Source organism: Adiantum capillus-veneris, chromosome 12, assembly GCF_014529385.1.
Source record: "Adiantum capillus-veneris isolate H3 chromosome 12, ASM1452938v2, whole genome shotgun sequence".
Classification (NCBI taxonomy): Eukaryota; Viridiplantae; Streptophyta; class Polypodiopsida; order Polypodiales; family Pteridaceae; genus Adiantum; species Adiantum capillus-veneris.
Genome location: NC_140942.1, coordinates 77,671,522 through 77,695,838, shown reverse-complemented (window position 1 = coordinate 77,695,838; position 24,317 = coordinate 77,671,522). Strand labels below are relative to the sequence as shown.

Below are 24,317 nucleotides of genomic sequence, written 5' to 3'. Positions count from 1 at the left end.
TTTTTTAATGAGTAATGACAAATCCAAGTCTTGAAAATACCATGTGTGTCATGGTAAGAGTGAGCGAGACCCGCTGAAGGCGGGTGGCGCGAGCTAGTGTAGATTATAATACGAACCTAAAGAAAAGATTGGATGACTTATTCAAGCTATATGGGAGAGTTGTATTGGGATAAGAAATAGTGCAACAAAGGAGGAAACATCGGCATCATAAACTAAAGGTTTGAGAATTTTAGAAGGGAGATTTGTTATTACTCTATTGAGCCAAACTTGGACCTAAGAAGCCGAATCTAAAGATTTTGCTATGGACTGTTCAAAATTCATTGGGTATTTTCTAATGACATAGTAAGACTCAAGGATTTAGATGAATCGATATTAGTTGGAATATATAATGGATCGGAGATCAAATTATATTATTCAACTCCAGACAAGCTTCCAACACAAATTGATATTCATGCCAAATCTGAGACTCGAGCAATTGATTTATTCCTAGTCAAGGCTCGTATAGGAAATATCAACCAAGGCTCTCAGGATTCAAAGAATCTAAAAAATATCAAACAAGATTCTTAAATCCCAGACGATCTGAATTCTATATACTATCTTATTTGATCAAACATACCAAGCCTTTTAACTATGGCTAGCAGTGAAATAAATCGAAGTTCATTGGGAAGGAAAGTTTGTCATCATTAATGTGATTAATCAATGCATGCCCTTCAAGTCAGCAAAATGAATACTCTTTCTTGAAGAGAAGAATGAAGTGGTGTATTCATGGCTAGAATTTGAATGAGCCTGTGATGTGCTTATGATCCTAGTTCACAATCTTTATTTCAAGATATCGTTGCGTATACATAGTCCTTCCACACTGCATTTTTTTCTCAAGGGACACAACCGTCTTCAAACACTACACAGAGGTTCACATCTATCACTAATCTATATCCAACAACAAACAACTTGAGTTATTCATCATCATCCAATCAAGGTACATAACACAATTTTACTTGGCTAAAGCGAAAGGAAAGAGTTCCAAAGTTATAATTTTTAGCACAAAGGAAGAAGTGTCCAGGGTATCTTATCACCCCATAGGCAAGTACGTACTTAAGGATGAGGAGAAGGCTATGATGACAAGATGGTAGATGATTAAACTTATGATGTATTTAGGATAGCAATTGAAATGCAAATAATCCAAGAGGAGGGGAACACATTTAACCAAGAAGAAGCAACAAGTTGGTTTCCATAGGTTTTAAGTTACCCCATGATCCAAATCCTAAGGTTCCGATTCCTCGAGAAGTTAGTACTTTTTGGCAAGAAATTGAAAAGGAAGGCTAGTGAACAGGGCGTTCCAGTGGGAAACCTACAGCATACAAGTTTACCGCAAAGGCTCTCCATTTGAGAAACAACCCCACAAATTATTTGAGAAAGTTTTCTTTATGTTGCTTGCACATGTGAAGGATGCATCTTGCCCAAGTGATCTAAGTACCATTTTTGTATCAGATGTTATGATACGAATAGGAAGGTCACGCATCAAAATTCAAGGCATGGTATATCTGGCAGTTCGTGTATTGAAAAATGTTTAAACTAACTCATATCAGATCTTATATCTTTGAAGAGGAAGGAATATCAGAGGGTTCATCTGAGCCAACACCGAAAAAGCAGCATGCCATGAACAACAAGAAAGATTTATGGAAACTGTTGGAAGGTAAAGGAAAAGGCATTTTAAAAAATTCTAAAGCACAAGGGTCAGCATAGCAGGCGGTTAAGCCATCATATAGTTATGCTATTGTTTTCTTAACTGGTCAAGATGTTTTTGTTGATAGTGGATTGACAATACAAGTATATAAGGACCCCATAACACAACCTAAGAATAAAGACACAATGCATGTAGAAGCTAAGCAAGGGATAGCCTGTGCTTCTACTACTCTTTTTAGAAGAATGCTTGATAAGTTATAAGCTATGCAAAAGAAGAAGCATCAAGGGTAGTTTTGCATTGCTACACTTGCTAACATGCATCATCTACCTTATGATTCTCCTGTGATAACATTCACTACTTATGAGAATGATTATATAAAAGCTGGATATATTGCCACTATCCAAATAGGATGGAGCATTGTGATCAATGGTGTGGCTTAATTGACTAAGTTCCAAAAGAACAGAGAGTCTAATGAAATTTGTAGTTTACAAAAGCAACTTGAATAAGAAATCAGTGCTATATAGTAGTGGCAAAAAGAAGTTCAGTAATTAGAGGACTTGCTAAAGGAAGAGCAAGAGAATGTTATAGAAAGAGAACTAAGGAGCTACAAGAGGAGTATGACGAATTGGAGAGTGAAACGCCAAGCTAGTAGGGCAGAACAAATGTTTGGCAAGTGAGATTCAATAGAAGACTGCAAAATCTGAGTTAGTTCTAAAACAAAAGCAAAAAATAATAGACAGGTTGACAACTGCCAACAATGTGCTCGAGCACAAAATTAGAGATAAATATGTTTATTAGTCATTATCACTCTAGACGATCTGCAACATGTAGTCGCCAAACATGAAAGGCAATCTCAAAGCCATGACATCAAAATATGCTATTGGACTGGCCAATCAATTAATCATTGAGCACCTACAAGCATATCCAAATACTGGCAATCAAGAAGATCATACCTTTGAGTAGGAAGTCTAGAGAGAAGAAGGGGCTAAAGTTGACGAGAAAAATGAGGATGACACTACTGACCCTAAACTTGATTTACTTCAAAAGAAAGATGATGATGATCATGGTCAATGCTACTATAACTTCAGATCAACATGGGGAGCAGCAAGAGCAAGCTCTAGGCGATCAAACTGAACAATGAGACCAAAATTAGAATCAAAAAACTTAAAAGAAATCAACAACATGATTAGAAGGATTCAAAAAACTATTCAAATTGATAAAGAATTAGACACTCACTCAAGTTCACTTCTTTTGGATCAATTCTTAAGTCTGAATGCTCAATTGAGGAAGGATAAGAAGGTTTAGATATGGGCTTATCAAAACAACGATAATGCCTACATCGATCTCAAGAGATTTGAGATGTTATATGCGGGAGCCGGAAGAATGGTTGCACATTGGAAGGTCCAAAGTTTCATGACCAGCAAGAATGCCAGTTGCCTCCTTATCCCAATGCCATACAGGTTTTGAGAAGAATCCCCAAATATTTGTTGCCCAAGGTAGACATGGATGACAACCCACAAATATGAAAACTGTTCATGGTTCTTATGGAGAGCTTGGGGTTATAGTTGGAGTTCTTATTGGGAATAAATCAGCTTACAAATGTATGAAGGAAGTAAAGGATGAGTTGAAGGTACCCTTCAACAGATGTAGGCGCTGATAGATTTCACTTATCATTACTTATTGCTTAGTTGGAGTTCTTATTGGGAATAAATCAGTGTACAAATGTATGAAGGAAGTAAAGGATGAGTTGAAGGTACCCTTCAACAGATGTAGGCGCTGCTAGATTCAGCTTATCATTGCTTATTGCTTGTCATTGTGAGAGTTTGAGTCCAGTTTATGTTAATACATCATCTTGGTTGTAGTCATGATTATTATTTGAGTTGTACTTTCATTTACTAAACTTTATAATCAAAATTTATCAATAGTTATGCTATTTCAGTATTTTGGCATTCCATGTCTCTGGTCATAATAACTATGGGTAGTCTAAGATCAATCTTATCTGATTTTGTTTAATTTGGTCATTTGATATTTGAAGATCTGAACCACTGTTGGATCTTACCAGTTCAACTTGTATTTTGATTTCTTATCAAGAACTCTAGAGTCTATCTCTAGAAGAGTTGTTAAGATCTAGCTATTTTGAGTGTTTTTTTATACATATATATAGTCTCCATACTCATGGAGATGTTTTGTATGCTATATTTGATCATGTATATGGGATGTTCTATGCTATCTATATCTTCTTGTACAATACTTATGGTATGATACAACCTTTATGGCTGTATACTTACATAGATATACGCATGTGTGTTTGTTGTATATGGTATTGCATACAACACATTTATGGTCTATGTGATCTTGTATATAATAGTGTGTGTTTTACAACCTTAGCTAGAAGCCCAACGAGCTAGTTTCTTATTGCTCTCTCGAGGTTGCTCCCATAAGTTTACATTCGTTGTTTCTTAATTTTTACTCAAGGGATAATCATGAAGCTCTTTTTATTCTTCTAATTGAACAACTCAAGGCATCAAAACTATGTTTTATTCGAGAAACATGTTTACTTTGCATCATCTTTATCCCTTCCATGTTGCAAATGAAGATACATCTACATGTTTTTCTTTATATCACACACTAATTTTATATTGTGTCAATTCTAGTTTTCAAAAAGAACGTGAAGTTCTTATAATCCTAAGTTTTAGAAGCTCAACACCCTAAAAAAGTTATTATCTACCTTGAAAACATCTATGTTTTGCAACTTTTTCCTTAATCAGAAACCTATCGAGGTAGTTCCTCATTGGTCTCTCAAGGTTCTTCCCAACATGTTTTTCCACAAGGAAATTTATATTCTTTGCCATGAAAATCAGCCATTAAAATGACACAAATCGATCGAATCAAGCGATAAGAAGAAATAATTTTTGTCTTTGTGAGCTATTTCTTGGGTTTGATAAACTCAATCAATCTCTTGTGATTAGCTCGACGAAGTCAAAAGTCTTCTTGATCTTTGTTTGTCTATTGCATACAATAATGTCTATGCTAGGACTGTCTGAATATCATTGAGTGCCAATCTACAAATGCTCACCAGAAACATGTTTGAGAAACCTTTTAGAGAAGCGTTGTGACAGAATCTAAATGGAAATATCAATTTTCTTATAAAATCATTACGAGAACAATTGCAAAAAGGGACATGAATGGAAACATCTCATTTTTTATTCCCAAAGGAAATAAATTATCTCAATTTTTCATTTTATTGTAGACATTTAAGTATTCTATCCTTTAATGAAATACACTAATGTTATAGCCTTGTGTGAACATTGAAATATCACAGTAAATACGATTTCTTCAATTGATCAATTGGAACAGCGAGAAAGCCCTTGCTTATACTTCATTCCCTCTCTTTTTATTCCTCCTTTTCTCACTTTGACAACACACACCGCTATGGTCACTCCTGTCTCGCAACGATGACGATGATGGCTAGAGCACTCGAAGTAAGTTAACAAAAACGAATCAGCAGAATCACGTAAACCCTTCACCAGCACGGAAACGCATCACTAACCCAAACCCTAATTCGTGCCGTAACCCTAATGCCACCTTCGCCATAGCCACAGATCGATCTGATGAGCTATTCATAGAACTAACTTCTATTCTGAATCTGGCCTCTTGTTTGATTCTCTTGTTCTTTTGTTGTGGTTTTTCATCCCTTTCTGCTGTTGATCGGCTGTAAAAAGCTTGGTTTTCTCCATTCATCTTCTGTAGGAAGACGAAGAAATGCTGACCGCTCCTCCAGAGTATACCGACGGTATTGAACAGATGGAAGGTAGGAAGTCTTGTCTTATTCTCTGAGTATTTTTTTTGGTTGTATAATAGAGGACAGAAGTGGCATTAGACTGATGGGCATGTCTCGATTTATACATATGTGTGTGCGCCTCATCTCTCTCTCTCTCTCTCTCTCTCTCTCTCTCTCACACACACACACATGCCTCACACAGACTCAAACCACCCAAGGATTTGGGTCCAGGAAAATTGCATGTCTCCCATATATGATCCTTCATTGTCAGCTCCATGTTATTGCTGGCATTGCTCACTCACGTATTTATATTGTTCCGTTTTATGTCTTTCATCACTGCCAGCAACACAAGCAGACGGGATCCCCACGGTGGAGAATCAGCCACAACCAGCTGAAGACCCTCTTCAGGGAAAGTACACATGGCGGATTGAAAATTTCTCCAAACTCAACATACGGAAGTATTATTCGGACACATTTGTGATTGGTGGTTACAAATGGTAAAAGCTCTATGAATCTTGGAAGCTATCGGTGGCTATCAATTCGCAGCGGTTAAGATTATGTGCACACATGCTGCAGGCGCATCCTCATTTTCCCAAAGGGGAATACCGTGGATCACCTTTCAATGTACCTGGATGTTGCAGACTCTTCAGTTTTGCCCTATGGCTGGAGTCGCTTTGCGCATTTCAATCTTGCTGTTTTAAACCATATAGATCCCAAGTTAAGCATCAGAAAAGGTACAATTTTGTGAGCTGTGCTACTGTTAAATGGGTATGATCACACCAACTGTAAAATGATATTCACATCTTTTGCTATCATTTGAGGGTTTATGGCCCAACCTAGCTAGTATGATGGTGGTTTATTGAATTAAGAGTTCCTATAGTTTATGGGTGTTGCTTTCTTGTGTGTAGATACACAGCATCAATTCACAGCACGAGAAAGTGATTGGGGTTTTACCTCTTTCATGTCACTTCATGATCTATATGATCCAACTCGGGGCTATTTGATGAATGACACATTGGTCGTAGAGGCAGATGTTAATGTCCGGAAGATGGCCGATTACTGGGCCTACGACTCCAAGAAGGAGACAGGCTTTGTAGGTTTGAAGAATCAAGGAGCGACCTGTTACATGAACTCCCTGCTTCAAACCCTGTACCATATACCTTATTTTAGAAAGGTTGCGTATTACTGCTGTTTTTTAATAATCTTTGTTTATAGCACATTGTGTTGTCAGTAAATTAGTCGATTTTCTGTGACAGGCTGTGTACCATATGCCCACCACTGAGAATGATGTACCTTCCAATAGTATTCCTTTAGCTCTTCAGAGTTTGTTTTACAAAATACAATACACTGACACTAGTGTTTCAACAAAAGATTTGACCAAGTCTTTTGGGTGGGACACGTATGATTCTTTTATGCAACACGACGTACAAGAACTGAACCGAGTTTTATGTGAGAAACTAGAAGACAAGATGAAGGTGCATATTGGAGTGATTTGTTGCAGTAATATTTTCCTTTTGTGCGACCATAAAGTGCCTTTGATGCACTGTATTAACAGGGAACAGCAGTTGAAGGAACTATTCAACAATTGTTTGAGGGACACCACATGAGCTACGTAGAGTGTGTCAATGTCGATTATAAATCTACTCGGAAAGAGTCCTTCTATGGTATGAGATATCGTTGGGCTGATTGTACTTGGTGAAGCTCATTTTACTGTTGACCAGGAAATGAATGACAAGTAGTTTGGCACAACGTTTCAAGTTTTATTGACTTTTACCTTATTTCGATGTTTGCTGCTTGCAGATTTGCAACTTGATGTCAAGGGCTGCAAAGATGTGTATGCCTCTTTTGACAAGTACGTGGAGGTAGAGAATTTGGATGGCGACAATAAGTACCACGCTGAGCAGCATGGGCTACAGGTTGGTGGACATTCACCATTTCACCCTGTGGGGCTTTTAAGGTCTTGGGTCTCTGCCTCATTTTGAGTATGAACTTACTATTCCAGGATGCCAGGAAGGGAGTTCTTTTCTCGGACTTTCCACCGGTTCTCCAGCTGCAGTTAAAGCGATTTGAGTATGATTTTAGTCGGGATGTCATGGTTAAGGTCAGCGTTGTCTACCTTGTGGTTGCTTATTGAAAGTTCCATTGCATCTTACTTCTAAGAAACTTTGAAACAATACCAGAGAAGCTTCAAGGCTAGGAGCTACCAATTTTTGAAATGTGGAGAAAGAAATTGGCTTTAGACCACAAGGTGTTTAAATACCTTATGTAAACTACAAGTATGCATGGGTCGAAAGCAGTTGAGAAGATACTAGCGCTGAAAGAGACGTTAGGTTCCTGCAAGGAAGCAAAAATTGTAATTTCATTGATTACAATCTCATTAATCCTGTTTCGTGAAGGTAGAAGCTTATTTGTGGTTTGTCCATGCATACTATGTAGATAGAGGTGTGATAAGTGTCATTTTGGATGCAAATTTGTGTTGGTACTTTTCTGTGTATGCAATAATGGGGTAATGGTTTTGTTGGCTCCTAGTCCAATCGATTGAAATTCTTTTTTATGAAATTAGGAGTTTGCTCGCGTGTATAATTATCCTAATACCTGTGTGCCATGATAAGATCTATATAAGAGTTTATGGTACTTGCCTCTAGACAATTCATCATGGAGTCCATGGTTGTATTGACTCGTGGACGACTTAAAATCTTCCACATGCCTTAAAAACGAATTTAGGCTTTTTGGACTTATCTAGCTAACGTGTTAACAAGGCTGTGGCTTGTACATGCCTTCTAGATAAATTTGGGATTTTAAGTTTATTTGTGTTCAATTTGTATGAGGTAGCATCTAGACTTCACATTGTGAAGCTTTTGTGTGAGGTGCAATTGGTTTGCAATTACCAAAGTAAATCCGTTGTATAGACTTGGGTTGAGATACTTTCACACTGTAATTGTGGCGAAGGGATTTAAGGTGTACGTGTTAATTTTCAATGGTTTTAGAAGCTCAATCTATTGGGCAGTATTTCCTAATGGGGTACATGGCATGTCAAAACCCAAAACCTAAAAAAAATTAAAAAATATACCTAGATGAATCCAGGATAAGCCCAGATTCACCCTTAAAGGAAAGTGCAAGGTATAGACCCATGATAGTCACCCACAAGACAATATAACCATCAGCTCCATCAAGCGTACTATTGACTAAATACCACGACATCCCCACTAACGTCGTCAGTGTCCAATAGTGGGTGTAGAAGTAGGTACTAACATATGCTCCCAAACACAACACACACCACACGCACACACACGAGCATACATCAACACAAAGTTCAACGTACTATGCTCCCAAACACAACACACACCACACGCACACACGAGCATACATCAACACAAAGTTCAGCGTACTAAGTTTCTGTCATGACTCCGGAGATCAAGGGCAGACTCAGCCATAATGAAGCCTAGCACTAAAAAAGCATTAAATCGAAGAAAATAGCAAAAAAATAAGGTAATTGATAGGGCATACACACCATAAAAGATAGAAAGAATTAGCACAATATCAATTGGTCGTAACTCGGACGAAAACTTCACAATATGAAGTCTGCATGTTCGCTATGCGACTAAAAAATATACCTAGATGAATCCAGGATAAGCCCAGATTCACCCTTAAAGGAAAGTGCAAGGGTCTATGAAAGATTCACCCTTAAAGGAAAGTGCAAGGGTCTATGAAAGTGCAAGGTATAGACCCATGGTAGTCACCCACAAGACAATATAACCATCAGCTTTATCTTGACTAAATACCACGACATCCCCACTAACGTCATCAGTGCCCAATAGTGGGTGTAGAACTAGGTACTAACATACGCACACACATGAGCATACATCAACACAAAGTTCAGCGTACTAAGTTTTTGTCATGACTCCGGAGATCAAGGGCAGACTCGGCCATAATGAAGCCTAGCACTAAAAGAAGCATTAAAAAAAAAACGTTCTCTCTCTATATCGCTAGAGACCCGATTTTCCTAGCAAGCCCCGTATCTCAGAGCATTGGAAGCGATGGTGGCTTAGGAATGAATTCAATAATTTTTTGGTTGACGATAAGAACCATGAATTTTGTTTGTTTTTATGTAATTTGAGTTAATGTATGATGATGAGAAATGATGAATGATGGAATGAGATTCTAGTGTATCAAGATTCTTATCAGGATAGCGGCTCTACTTTGCTTCTCCACGCGGTAGAATAAAGCCAAAGAGAGACATTTAGTTACATATTTAAAGGCCCTTGGCCCAAACTCATAAGTTGTACATGAAAAGCACTCTAAGTCTAAAAGCAGATGGTTTAGGTCCCTCAGCCAAGGTTCTGTAAGTTGTTTGGGTTAAGATTTTTAATCCTAACCCCTCTTGATCTCTTAGGTCACTCGACCATCTTTAATAAGTAAAGTTTTCTTTGCCTCATCCTTCTGCTAGTGTTTAGGCCCCTTGGCCGGGATCTATTTTATTGGTCGGAACTTAGTGGTGCCACGTCATTGACTTGTCACATATCCCTCTCTTAAAGAAAAGTCATCGTCCTAGATTACACGTGCAAAACAACTAAGGACAAAACCTTTCTTCAGTAGACACAACTCTATTCACCCATATACTAGAGTTCACAAGACAATACATTCACAGAACATGCAGTTCACAAATCACACACTTAGTTCACAAGAACACTGTGTTTCAATCATTCAATCTAATCATCTCATCTCGTCTAAAAATCTTGATGCACCTATATCTCTATGTAGCTATCTCATCCTTTCGAAACTTTTGATGCCCTCACCATGGTATCCAGTCGTCGAGCATTGTACCTTTGCGAATCAATAATAAAGAAATACGGAAAGGAGTGCCAGTTTTTGGGGCCAGTGTTGTTTGGGAGTGGAAATTTGCCACTCCATGTCTCGGGTAGATTCTCTTTTACAGTTGTTTTGAAGGACTGAAAGTGTTGCTAAGTGTGTAGATTGCAGTTATCTCCGTGTCTCTATCCGATCACTCGTCGAAAGTGATTATAGAAGCCGAGATGTATGGGACATGGTTGTCCCATGGGATTGAAAGTAGGTATGGTTGGTGGTGGTGATGTAGGAAAAACCATTGATGCAGACTGTATTTGTGAAGAGGATGGCAAAACCTCCTGTGTACAACACTTGGGGCAATAGGGCTAGTAAAGTACACTTATCGATTACAACAATTTGGGGTAGTAGGGAGTCTCCATATGCAATCGATTATCTGAAGGCTAGAGTAGAAGTACCTCATAGTTGACGGAAACAAACCCTTGTCATAATATGGCTTAATCATTATATGATTCGTGAAAGTTGAAAAAAACATTATTCAACAGCTCATGTAACATGCGATGATTGTTTTTCCTTATGGACGGATGAGCTTGTGACCAAGGTTGTAGAGAAAAAGGGCTCCATGGGTAAATAGATGTCACATGTGTACTTCACTTGCGCTACGCGGACATGCTTCTGCTGCAGTCTAGCATGAGTCTTAGCCTAGGATCTAGCCTGACATCTAGCGTGACATCTTTGTGAGCCTCTAGCAAGACGTGCATGTCCAGGCATCGCGCATCGGGCGCGCTCCAGTCTTCACCAAAAGAACAGACTGAACAGACTTTTAGCACTTCAATAGCAATTGAACTGAAAGTATTGGTCCCAAACCTTGGCATCCCTTTCAGTATTTCTTTATATTGCATCAACACAGTACAAGCCGGTACTCCACGCTCTGCACCTTCTCCCAAAAGAGTGCTAGAGAATAAGCCCTAGCCTCATATTTAAAGGCCCTTGGCCATAAAAAGGAGTTACATGAAAATCTTTAAACTCAAAAGTATCTAGCCCAAAAGCTGGCGTTGAAAAACTGCCCGACGAAAATAACGGAAATGTGTACAGGTTACCACGTCTTCACTGTTAGCATGAAACGCGAAAATCCGTACAAGTCTGCCACGTGAACAGTCAGTGGAAATTCCAGAATTTCGTACTGTTATCACGTCATCAGACCAACGCAGATTGCGGAGATCCGTAGTACGTACAGTTGCTGCCACGTCATCAACTCCACACAAATCCTTCTGTATATGTGTGGGTCCTGCTTTATTTATATGCCTTTATGTCACTTGGGCCCCATCGGATGGGGTCCCATAAGTTGGTAGGACTTCTTCTTCTTCAGTGCTGTTTCTTAGGGTTTAGGGCCCTTGATCGGGATCTGCAGGCTGGCTCCGTTCTTCAGTGGCTTGACACGTTAGCAGTTTGTGATAGGTAAGCACTACAATGATCCTGACCAAGCAGCTCCCAGTACTCCAAGAAAAAACTGGGAGTCAAACCATCCTCCCCTGGTAGCTGCCCGGAGGGAGTGCCTTGAGGGCCTCATGTAGCTCCTCCACCTAAAGAGGCATCTCAAGTCTCAAGTCCCCAGATCCAAGTGAGGTGCGAGCGGATAGGGAGCTTGAGGAGCAACTTGAAGTGGAAGAGACGGAGGAGATTCTCGTTCCAGAACAAACGCTGGCTCACATGGAAAGAAAAGAGAAAGGTAAAGTGAACGGCGGTTCGTAGTCAAGAACTATCCGGCAATGGATGCGAAGTGGATGGAGGAGGAGGATCTAGCAGATACTCCTCAAATTTGGAACTTTACCTTGACGCTTTTGGTCTAGCTTCGACTATTCCAAGAGTTCTCGGAGATCAGCGGGTTGAATGTGGTGTAGGTGGGAATGCACAAGAGGGCAGTTACTCGCTCCTTTGTCATAGATTACTTAGATGGAATAAAGTCATTGACTTCCTTTGGATTTCAAGGATTTTGATGGGGCTGATAGTATTTGCTGGACGACTTTATGAAAGAAGTGCTTCGAACTAGGAATTTTTGAAATGAATCTGATATAGGTGTGCTCTCTCATCTGAGTAGTGTTTGAGTGCATGTTTGAAAGACCAAGAATGTCCAAGCCTATAACAAGAGGAGCACACTTTGCTATTTGCAAAAGTGGCCCTCAAGGCTCATATTCAAAGGAAAAGCATGAGTTGACAAAATCCGGCTCCGCATCCAAAAGCCTTGCTAAACTTGCTCGGCCAAAGCTTTTTTAATTTACGTCAAATTTGCCACGTCATCTCTCGAAAATCACGGGTGTTTTCCAGAGTTCATACCTTATTGCCATGTTATCAGTTACGATTCTCTAACTCTCTTCTCTAGTTATGATTGCCATATCACCACTTTGTGACAATGAGGATTGCAATGAAGAGCCCACATTGTGGGTGGGAGAGGAAAGTGTGTAGGTCTAAGTCACAACTTAAAATGTGAGTTCGGATGTGAGCAAAAGCTGAGCACTCTAGTAGCTTGTGGTACTTAAGACTCTCGAACTTGCAGTGAGCATAGTGTGCATAATCAATGTGACTCGTCTCCATTGTCCCAATGCCTCGTCTCGTGTTGAAGAGAGTGGGAGGGTCAATACTCTCTGGGGTGGAATTCCGCCACTCCGTGTCGCGTCACTCTCTCTCTCTCTCTCTCTCTCAGTTCAGCTGGTATTGAAGTGCTAAAAGTCTATTCAGTCTGTTCTTTTCTATTGGCACGTGGTGCCCGTCTTGTGACATAGAAGCACTATATCATCCACATACAACAAAAGCATGATTACCGCACGAAGTTCACATAGCAAAAATACAATCGCTTACCTTTTAACCGGCCTTCCTCCACAAGAACACGAAGAGTGACAAGATGATCAATGGGGCAATGACGAAAACCCGCTTGTTCTCTTGCACGCTTGCCATTCTTTTTAGCCTATTCACTCAATTTTATCTCCATTATGCACCGAAATAACTTTGCCGTAAGACCCAATCGTTATAGTCTGATAGATATTTACTTTCTTTACATCCCCTCCTTTATGCAAAGGCTTGACCCAATCAGTGCTCCAATCAGAAGGTATACCATGTTGAAATGCAAGGTTGAACATATTGCACATCCAATGATGTGATGCCTCTCCGGTCCATTTAATAATTTCTGGATTCATACTTTGAAGATCTCCCGCTTTGCTCTTGACCAACTTTTTAAGCCCGCCGCATAGATCTCCAATACTAAGAAGGATGGTAAGCAATGCCATCTCTCCGGAGGTGGACCCCTTGCCCAATGCATCCTTGGTTTTAAATGCACAAGAAAGCAAAGGCACTTGTGCCCACCCCAGGAAGACTGGTGGGTGTAGTGAGTTATTTGGCTTCATCAGCAATGCCACGAGGATCAGATGGTTGCTACCAACAAAATTTTGTTTTAAGTGGTTTTTTTTTCCTGAAATGCTCCTAACAATCTTTGTGCTTGTCATTGCGTTTGATTGTTGCTATTGTGTTCATATTCCTTGTAGATCAATGATCGATATGAATTTCCTTTAGAACTTGATTTGGATAGAGAGAATGGTCGATATTTGTCTCCAGAGGCTGATCGAAGTGTCCGCAATTTGTATATGCTTCATAGGTCAGTTTGACATCACAAGCCATGTGTTTATGAAAATTGTAACTTTTGTGATATAAGCTGAAACTGTGGTGTATCTTTGGTAAGTGTACTTGTTCATAGTGGTGGTGTGCATGGCGGCCATTATTATGCGTTCATTAGACCAACACTCACAGATCAATGGTATGCTTCAATTACAAGCAAGTTCATTTCAGAGGAGCATGTACATTATGTGTGTTACCTGAGTTAGCTGAAGGTGTTCTTGATTGTTTAGGTATAAATTTGATGATGAGCGTGTCACAAAAGAAGAGGTGAAACGAGCTCTGGAAGAGCAGTATGGTGGTGAGGAAGAGGTATGCCAAGCAAGAATAGTACTGAACGAACGTGCTGCTATTGGGTCATCCTGATGTGCTTTTTTGTTTTGTTATGTGGTTCTGTCCAGCTCCCTCAGATGAACCCTGGTCTGAACAATACACCTTTCAGATTCACAAAATATTCAAATGCATATATGCTTGTATATATTAGGCAGTCTGACAAGGAAAAGATCATATGCAATGTGGACGAGAAGGATATTGCTGAGCATCTAAGGGTACTTACTTTTGTGATGTGCTGTTGAAGTAATTACTGTTTGATGCCCATCTTGATCAAGGTCCATTTATTATGGAATATCCAGGTGAGGCTGAAGAAGGAGCAGGAAGAAAAGGAAAGGAAGAGAAAGGAAAAGGCAGAAGCGCACTTGTACACAATTATTAAGGTGACAAATAGTTTTGGTTTAGAAAGAATATCAAAGAGTCCTATCTATCCTTTCTTCTAGTTATTTGAGTGCTTTGCTTTGTTAGGTGGCTTGTGATGATGATCTCGCAGCTCAAATAGGGAAAGACATTTTTTTTGACTTAGTGGATCATGATAAGGTCCCAGGCTTTAGGATACAGAAGCAGACACCTTTCAAAGCGTTCAAGGTAAAAATGATTTTGTGTTGCATTAAAGGTTTCTTCTTAATCTTCTGTAATTTTGTACTCAATTTATGTCTGGAGGATTGAGATTGTCGGGATAAATCAATTGGACAAAGACAGGATTTATCATCTATATCAAGCATTAAATGTAAGGTTTTTTGATAGATAATGGCAGTGCCTATTTGTTTCAGGAAGAGATCGCAAAGGAGCTCGGAATTCCTGTTGAGTGCCAAAGATTCTGGATCTGGGCAAAGCGTCAAAACCACACATACCGCCCTAATAGACCATTAACTGATTCTGAAGAGTGTCAGTCTGTAAGTTTGCATTATCTTAGCTCTCTGATCTCTCACTGGCTCTTTCTGTTATAGCTGTCTTTGTTGCTATTCGTCTTCGTTACTTTTTGCTTTTTGATGCCTTTTTTAAAGTCGTGCTTGCAGAGCATTAATAATCTGTAGTTTTTCTTGTAGGTTGGCTTCCTTAAAGAAAGTTCAAACAAAGCTTACAATGCAGACTTGAAACTTTTCTTAGAAGTCAGTAGAAGCAAGGTACCTCCATTAAAATTCACTAATTGAAAAAGATAACTGTGGGAAAGTTACTAGATCTGTATCTTACTTTGACAGGATCAAGGATTACACCAGCGACCTCCTGACAGAACTAGAGAAGATATCCTTCTGTTTTTTAAGCTTTACGACCCCTCAAAGGAAGAGTTTAGGTAGAGGTTTTTGTACTTTTTTGTTCATGTCTTTTGTCTCTGTGCTGAAATACTGATTAAAGGTGTTGTTTTTTGAGTAGGTACGTTGGGAGAACATTCGTCAAGGCTAGTGGAAAGCCGAGAGAGATATTAGAAAGACTAAATGAGATGGCAGGGTTCCCTTCGAATCAAGAGATTGACCTATTTGAGGTTGTTCTTTCTCTCTAATATGCTCTATATAGCAGTGGTAGGTCATCTATGCATATGATTATACGTCTTGATATTGGTGAGAGATCTGTGGGAAGAATACGATGATGCTAGATTTGAGGACCGATACAAGCTTCCCTGTCTCTCCCTGTAGCGAATGTCCTGTCTTGGCGCTTCTCCCCTCATATGAGTTGTTGGGACCTGGGAAAGTGTTGTTGGCCTTCTCTAGATACTCCCAAGTCACTATTCATTCTTTAAGTGCAGAATCAGCATTGGCCATTCTGCTCCGCTAGGAATTCCATTGGCCACACCGTTGAGACATTTACTTTACCAATGGCTACCACATACTTTTCTATTGCTGTCTACGTCCTGCATGTATCAGTACTGCATTTGAGACCTTCACATCAGTCGTCAGGTCTCCTACTTCATCTGGATGCTCACACATGCTAGAGTGGGGACTGGTGCTGGCTCTGTCGAATGGGGTCGCAATGAATCTTCTCAAGAGAGCATGATGGGTCCCAACTAACTCTCTCAACAAGAGTTTTCTTGTCCTTTACCAGAGCGGTGTCTACTTTGTATTGCAGAAAGGAATCATACAAGAGATTGTGCCTCATGCTCATGCCATGATGTAACTTCAATGGTGACTTGAATTTTCAGGCAACCCTTCATGTGTAGGCACCGGTTGGGCTGCATTGGATCAGTCTTAAGACAATGTCTAGGCTTCTACTGGGCTGAAAACTCCTTTCATAGAAGCAGATTTCAGAGACTTAATGGTCTTGCCTAATTTAGGAGAGGAATCTTAGGAGTCTCACAGATTTGTGGGGGTGTCCCTTCGTGACACAAAAATCAATGATTGCAAGGCTTGGGGCTAGGATTGGCAACCAATTAAGGGGCTTGTTGGCTTGATTTTTATTTGGAAGGGCTGATGTGAATCTGGTGTATGGCTGAGCAAATTGCCTTGACAGGGTGAATACAGGAAATCTCTGGGCCGACATGCTGCTAAGGGCTCTTAGAAAATGTAGATGACAGAGAATGTCTTGGCACCTTAAATTACAGGGAAAAGAGGGGAATCTGCTTCAAATGGAGGCACCTCTGGCTGGTCTTCTTCCCTCTCTGCTATCTGTTGTAAATGCTGGCATCCGTGCTTACATACTCCCCAAGTGGCCTAGAGCCTGGTCTCTTTGATTTCAAGGCATCATTTGAAGCACCTCCAAATGCACACTTCCAAGGTGCACATCAGTGCACATCTTAATCCGTTCAAATCTAACTTGCTGTTTCTATCGATCCTTAGCTGCATATTGATGCTGTGGGATGCCCACAAAAGCATTAACAACGGCTAACCATGTCTTGTACAATCTCCTATGCCAAACACGTTGACAAGGTTGCGGGTATACCTTAGTCTTTCCTAGACTTACCCTGGCTTGAGGCCATAGACCTCAGCTAAGCTTCAAAGTGTTTATAAAGTAAGCCTTACATTTGTGTTTTTGTGGCAGCCCTTATAGCCTCTCAATCATGAAGCCTTGGCTTTCTTCAATAATTAGCTATTGTCCCAAACTAATGATGTGGTATGGCATAACCGACAAAACGCGCTGAGGGGCCTAAAACCTAATGGAAGCCTAAAATAAAGCAGGACCCACAAATTGGGTAAAGGCTGATGATGTGGCAACGTTGTACGGATTTCCGCGATTTGGGTCGAATATTGACGTGGTAGCTGTACGGATTTCCGAGAAGTGTGCTACAGCTTTTGCCTGAAGCTGCTGCGTGTCAAGCCACTAAAGACTCGAGCCGACTTACAGATCCCGGCCAAGGGGCCTAAACCCTAGAAGCAGCAGTGGAAGCAGAAGCAAAAGCAACAAAAGAAGTTTTATCAACTTATAAAGACTTGTTGTGTGGCCTAATTTTTAAAGTTGTTCCCACAAACTTATGGGACCCTGTCCGATGGGGGTTGGGGCCCAAGTGACTCAGATATTAAAGCAGAACCACACTTGGAAGACTTTGCGTGGAGCATGATGACATGACAGCTGTACGGATGTCCGCGTTTTACGTTGACGTCCCACGTGACAGACAAGACATATTTTCGTATTTTATGTTGATGACGTGGCAAGTGTAGAGATTTCAGTGAATCGTGCTTGCAGCTTTTAGCGTCAGTTTTTAGGACCGGATGCTTTTAGAACTTGAAGCTTTTCATGTAACTGCTTTTAGAGGCCAAGGGCCTATAAATATGACCCATGGGCTCTCACTTTGGCAGTCTACCCCGCGGGAGATGCAGAACAGAGCCATGGGAGTTGTACTCAGTTGAAGCAATATAAAAAAATCCCGAAAGGGGCGCCAAGGTTTGGGACATGTACCGTCTCTTGGGCTGGAACTCTGCCACTGTTGCTAAATTGGCTTTATCTTACAGAAAAATAATTCTAAATGAATTATTGGATTTATAAGTGAGAGGGTTTTCGCGCTTGGAACACCAAGGAAAAATAATTCTAAATGAATTATTGGAATTTTAAGTGAGAGGGCTTTTCTCACTGGAGACATCCGAGTACAGAGTATTCCTAGTGCGTCATTCAAAGTAATGATGGGAGCATTGAGAACGGGAATATCTGTAAGGCCACCAAGAACGGGTACTTCTGATGCGTCACATCGGATGGGTGACAGGGAGCATCGGAAAGAAGTATCCGATCATCCGGGAACGGACATCTCTGATGCGTCATAGGATGGGTGACATAGAGCATCGTGAAGGAGATTGTACCGTAAGTTCGGTAGGAAAGGACTAGGTGATGGGTATTCCTGATGCGTCACAAGGTGGGTGACGGGTGCATCGGAAAGGGAATACCCATAGTCGGGAGGAAATTCCGAACTGTGTTAGAATTGTGCACAAGGAAAAGCAAGCACTTGAATGAAGATGGGTTCAGAGGAAGCTTTGAGGGAAATCAGATGCTTTTTGAGAAAGCGGGATTGCTTTTCGGGCCGCGAGGAAGTCTATGTCTGCATTGTGTCTGCATTGTAACTGTGCATGTGATTGCATCCAGGGACGCCTGGGAAGTGCTGTGAAAGCATTGTTTTTAACTTATAAGGTTTTATTGAGTTTTTGGGCAGGTTCAGACTATCTTTAAAATACGCCGGCCGCCCACGTAATAAGTGGGCAGCCATCTGATAAATAAGGCAATAGATCAGCCAGCGTTTTCTCTCTCTCTTTTTCTGGCAGAACATAAAAAAAAAATGGAAATTACAAAAAAAAAAACGGCCGCGATCTCTACGCGAGTAGCTATTCGTGCCCGTGGCTAGGAGCTATAAAAGCATCACATGCCCTCACTCAGAGGGGAGGACCAATCTTTGCAAGGAGGAGATGCTGCTGCAGATTTCAGCCTTAAAGAAACGTTGCCGGTGATGCGCATGGCTGTCCCAAGTGTACCCAATGTCGCCAAGACCCAGTGCGCGAGTTCCCTCGCGAAGAATCGCCTACGGAGCGTGTTTCCATCGCGACAAGCTGCTGTTTTTCTCTGTTTTCAGCCCATAAACGTCGTAGACGGGGCTGATTTACGAGAAGGAACCCGTGAACACACCTCTTTTGTGTGTAGGATTGGAAGAGAGGATCTTCTATGGAGAGATCTCTTCCGGGGAATTGCTTTTCGAGAACGGAGTTGCGTTTCGAGCGTCGAGACTTTGAAGGTAATGATTTTCATGTTATGAACTCTGAGTATTTGTTTGCAGGTGTACTTCCTCTTAGTGAGGGAGTAGGAGCAAAGGAAGGCATGAGCCTCTGCAGGAGAAAGCGCTCTTAGGAACTAGAGCCAGATCAGCCCAAGGGTTTCGTACCCGAGTTTGGGAAGTAGATCCAGGGATCGGAGAGAGGTAGTCTCTCAAGTTGTGATCCGGAAGTTGGGATTCCCAAGTAAGGACTTCGTGTCCGGGAAAGCAGAGTTGTTCTGCGGGAAGAGGACTCTGGAAAGAGAGTTGGAAAAGAGTTGCAGGGATGCCATGCCCTGAGTCTGGAAGGTGAGATCCAAAGGCGAGAACCTTGATTCTCGAGGAATTGGAATAAGGAACGGAAGTTCCTTGGAATAGGGTTTTGCCCTAGGAATCGGAAGCTGAGGCTTCCGGGAACCATCAAGTCTTATTCTAGAACGAACGTGGTAATACGTTCGATTTAAGTGCTTGTATAGACTTCTCCTCAGTAATAAAGATACTATTACGGGGGGGACCATCCCATCTTCTGGTCCCCAGTACTGTGTCGATCTTCTCACTCTCTATCTCTCTCTCTATTTATTTCTCTCTATATCCTCTGGCTTCAGTAATAAGTGATAAATCCTATTTATCTGAATGTATTTTATATTGTTATGCGCTCCCGTTTGTGACAACCACTCCCCGTCTTATGTGACGTGCATCTCTTCCAGTTCAGTTGAAGTTGTTCAGTCTGTTCTTTTCCGTTGGCACGTGGTGCTCGTCCCCGTGACAGTGATATTAGAGCTTTAGGCATGTGCTTTTTTGAAAGCATACCGGTCCTACCAAAGAGCAAACAGAGCAAGTTGGCACGAAATTTGATTAAAGAATCTTCGTGTCCCGACCTCTGACTTCTTAGTCACTCCCACCCTTACTCCATCGTGCATCGGGCATGCTCCCGTCTTCATCGCTCTGTCTTACGAGATATAAGCCATAAAGATCACTTCCAAAAGAAGGTTCAAAGATTTTGAGCCGCTGTTTTTCTCAGAGGTAGTGCCATGTAATGTGGAAGTCTATAGTTACCAAGCCGCACACTCGAAGGCTTTCAAGAAAATTTTAGCCGAAGTTATAGGTCTTTAGACATTTGTCTTCGGAGTGCATTTCCAACAGAGTGTCTCTTCTTAAATCGATAACCTTGGAGACCAAGTGTGATTGCTATGTCTTGGGGCTACCATCATGACCATAGGAACATTGTCTGTCGAGGCTTGTTTTGACTATTTAAGAGCTTATGGACCATGGTGCGGTTGGCTACAACCTCTAATTTTGGTGCTGGTTTCAGGATGGAAAGCCAATCGTCTTTTCGAGCTCGACTAATGTTGAGATTGCTTTTTAAGATTGGACTTTGTGTATTAGTCTGCTTGAAATATTGTTTGGAATTTGTTTGAACTGGATGGTATTTGTTTTAAACCTTTCGTGGTGCCGGTTTGATTTGTTTGACTTTAGTTTTAATACTTGTTTCAATGACTGGTGATTTACTCTTGGGTGGAGTATTGAAGAGTGTCACAAAGTGATGACGTGGCGGACAGCAGAAACCCTAATTTCTGGCTGAAACCCTAAAATTCCTGCAAACCCTAAAATTTGCCAGAAACCCTAATTTGCAGCAAACCCTAATTTCAGGCTGAAACCCTAATTCAGCAAGCCCTAATTCTGTCGGGGGTGCCACATGGCAGCAGCAGCAGTACGGAATTCCGGAAATTGCGGCGGAATTTGCGCTGGTAGCTTTTTGTTGCGTTTTGGATTCTACGGAATGAGAAAGAGAGAGAACTTGCTTTTGTTTTTATAAAGACTCTCTAAGGGAGAGAGAGAGCTGATGCTTTTGATTTTTAAAGCTTTTGGGGCTCTGCTTTTGGGCATCCCTTGTAACCATTAAATAAGTGGGAAGCGCTTCACTTCTCAAAGCATGTGGAAGCAGAGTCTGAGAGTGAATCCCGAGCCACTCTCTTGTACTTTGAATTGATTAATATAAAAAGAAATACCGAAAGGGGTGCCAATCTTTGGGGCCAATATCTCTAGGCACGGAACTCCGCCGGGCCAGTGCAAATCTATTGTGATCTGTGAATTGTTTTGAAGTGGTTATTTGGTGCTGTCGAGATTGATTCTTGACTTGGAGTGTCCAAGTCTGTTACAGTGGTATTAGAGCATGGCCGATTTCTCTTCTACGGGAAATCCGATCCCCAAATTTTTTTCCGCGACACCTATGGCTTCACGCAAGGATCAGTCGACTCCCTCTGCATCTGTAGATGTGGGCAGGGATCACAACGAAGATTCCGGCAGAGAGTATGGCCCGCCTCGGCCTACTCAGGCGGATCGGCGAGAGATGGAGCGTCGCCAATTGATCGGCGATGCAACGAAGATGATGCTCAATTTTGCGAAGGACCCAAAATTTGCAAAATATATGAGCGAGACTTCTTTTCAAGAAGTGTACGAACAGTGGTAGAAAACCACACCACCACCATTGAAACCCGCTCTCAAGAAACTTTCTGATCACAAACAGTATTCAGAGAAGGAATTACAAGAGGTGGTTGATGCACGGATTGCTCAGCTTTTTGACGCGCAAAAGAAAGCCAAAAAGCATGGCAAAAAGCAGAAGAAAAGCACTGACTTCCCGGGATATTTGGGTCGTTAGCCAACTTTTGATAAGGCAAAGAAACAGAAGAAGCGTATTCGATTTGAAGAAGTACCCAGTTCTTCTTCTTCTTCTTCTGACAGTTCTTCTAGCTCTTCAGATTCGAGCAAAGAAGACAGAAAAGGTTAAAAGCGAAGGAAGAAACAAAGCTTCGGAAAGGGCAAGAAAAAGGCAAAGAAGGCTACATCTCGCCCAGAGACTGACAATTCTACTGAGGACTTGTCTACAGACAGCTCAAATTCCGATAACGGAAACTTCTATGCGAACAAGAAGAATTTTTACAAAGCCAACCAGTATGACTTTCTCGAAGATAAAAGCAAGAAAGTTCGAGAGTTTAAGGAAGGTGGCCACTCGATCAAGTTTGATACTTTTTCAGGATACTCAGATGCTTCGAAGGCTTTGTCTTTTATACAGCAGTTTGACATTGCTTTTGCGGAAGGACGCTATTCAGAGCACTCCAAGATTCGGAGAGCTGCCTCTTACTTTAAGGGGAATGCTCGTACTTGGTGGTCTACGCTTCTTTTAAACAAGACTGTGCCCGTTAAATGGCTGAAATTTAAAAAGCTTTTTATTTCTTCTTGGTTGACGCAAGAATATGAACGAGATATAAGAGCTGCTTGGAACCATCTTCAGATGACCAAGAAAGATACAATCAATGCTTACTGTGAAAGATTCTGGAGCTCTTTTCTACCCGTCTCTTCATCGTTCAGAGAACAGATTGAGCGGTTTACCTTGGTACCTACAGAGATCCGAGATCACTGCTTGGAACAGAAGTCAGCTTCTATTCAGGAGTTGATGAGTCATGCGAAGCGGGGCTTTGCCATTCACTCTGGCAGTTTGACCTACCCCACAGATGAGGCCATGACACAACGAGCCGAACAGATTTCTGGGAATGAAAGTAGAAAGAAAAAGAGCAACCCAGAGAAAAAGGATGCACGACCCAAGCTTACTCCTGAGGAGAGAGCTAGCTTCATTAGAGAGGGGAAGTGCTTTGGATGCGGGGAACATGGACATATCTCCGCAAAGTGCCCTAAAAAGGCACAAAAAGAACAGAATGATAAAGACGACGACAGGCTTGAGAGTTCGAGAGCAGTTGAGGAACGTGGCAAAAAAGGCAGAACTAATACCACATGGCGTGGGACCTGCACCGAATCTAATGAATGAAAGCACAAACTTTGCCGCTTTTGGGGCAAAGTGAAGGATCAGGAAGCTCTTTTGAAGGAGCCAAGGCCAACTTCTTTTCACTTGAAATTGGCGGCTCGATTTGGAATTATGCTCGACAGACTAATGCCACAGGCGGAGGTAGTTCGACTGGCACCCGGATGGGATGTTGCCATTACACCGAGCATTGGCAAACTTTGTTTGCAATGACAGGGGTGTTCAGTGCACGCGAGTGACGCTCTACTCAGGATCCCTTAGTACCACAAGAGCTACGCCGTGGTTGACTACCGAGCCGAGAAAGCGACTTTGATAAATGAAGGGCTTAGAGAATGTACTTGATGAACTTCAATTTCTTACTTATTCTTTTGGGAGAGAACTGAATGATGGATAAAGGTTGAATATGTTTTGACTTGATCAAAAGAACGCCAAGATTTTTCTCCACACTCAAGCCGATTGCTTTTCAAAGGGCCTGAAGATCAAACCATTGATCTGATACCTGGAAGCACGCCACCGAAGCGGCCACCTTACCGTGTGAGCCGAGTACAGAATGAAAAGATTATGAACCCAGTGAAAGACCTCTTTGAAAAGGGTCTTGTCTAGCATAGTACTTCACCGTATTGCTCTCCATTGTTGTGGATTTGAAGAAAGACGGATCTTGGAGAATGTGCATCGAATATAGCGCTCTCAACAAAATCACCATCAAGAACAGATTTCCGATTCCTAGGATCGATGATATACTCGACAGGTTATGGGGATCCTCGTGCTTTAGCAGGATTGACTTGAAGAGTGGATATCATCAGATCCGAATTGCGTCGGGAGACGTCTACAAGACAACCTTTCGGACGACTTTTGGGTTATTTGAGTTTTTGGTGATGCCTTTTGGCTTAACCAATGCTCTTGCGACATTCAACCGGATGATGGATGGGATTTTTCGAGAGTACAGGCTATTTGTTGGCACTTTTCTTTGATGATATCATTGTTATCTCCAAGAATGAGGCAGAACACAGAGATCATCTGCTTCAAAGATAAACTTTTTGGGACACTTTGTCTCAGCAGCATGAGTGTAAATGGATCC

General features: G+C 41.3%; 1 protein-coding gene across 4 annotated transcripts in view; it reads left to right on the top strand.

Moving 5' to 3' along the window:
* The first annotated feature begins 5,047 nt into the window (after nt 1-5,047).
* Nucleotides 5,048-24,317, top strand: part of LOC147445988 (ubiquitin C-terminal hydrolase 13-like) — a 45,598-nt gene continuing 26,328 nt past the window's right edge. For 2 of the 4 annotated variants that reach the window (XM_086525311.1, XM_086525310.1), the window contains exons 1-19: nt 5,049-5,166; nt 5,435-5,495; nt 5,809-5,962; nt 6,042-6,199; nt 6,374-6,639; nt 6,722-6,940; nt 7,021-7,129; nt 7,266-7,381; nt 7,468-7,566; nt 13,805-13,914; nt 13,999-14,073; nt 14,165-14,243; nt 14,333-14,479; nt 14,564-14,644; nt 14,730-14,849; nt 15,035-15,157; nt 15,311-15,388; nt 15,464-15,555; nt 15,636-15,744. In XM_086525311.1, coding sequence (XP_086381437.1) covers nt 5,140-5,166; nt 5,435-5,495; nt 5,809-5,962; nt 6,042-6,199; nt 6,374-6,639; nt 6,722-6,940; nt 7,021-7,129; nt 7,266-7,381; nt 7,468-7,566; nt 13,805-13,914; nt 13,999-14,073; nt 14,165-14,243; nt 14,333-14,479; nt 14,564-14,644; nt 14,730-14,849; nt 15,035-15,157; nt 15,311-15,388; nt 15,464-15,555; nt 15,636-15,744 — 2,223 coding nt within the window. In that variant the 5' untranslated portion in view covers nt 5,049-5,139. Of the gene's footprint in view, nt 5,167-5,434; nt 5,496-5,808; nt 5,963-6,041; nt 6,200-6,373; nt 6,640-6,721; nt 6,941-7,020; nt 7,130-7,265; nt 7,382-7,467; nt 7,567-13,804; nt 13,915-13,998; nt 14,074-14,164; nt 14,244-14,332; nt 14,480-14,563; nt 14,645-14,729; nt 14,850-15,034; nt 15,158-15,310; nt 15,389-15,463; nt 15,556-15,635; nt 15,745-24,317 lie in introns of all 4 variants that reach the window. The other 2 variants (XM_086525309.1, XM_086525312.1) reach the window with 2 other exon arrangements.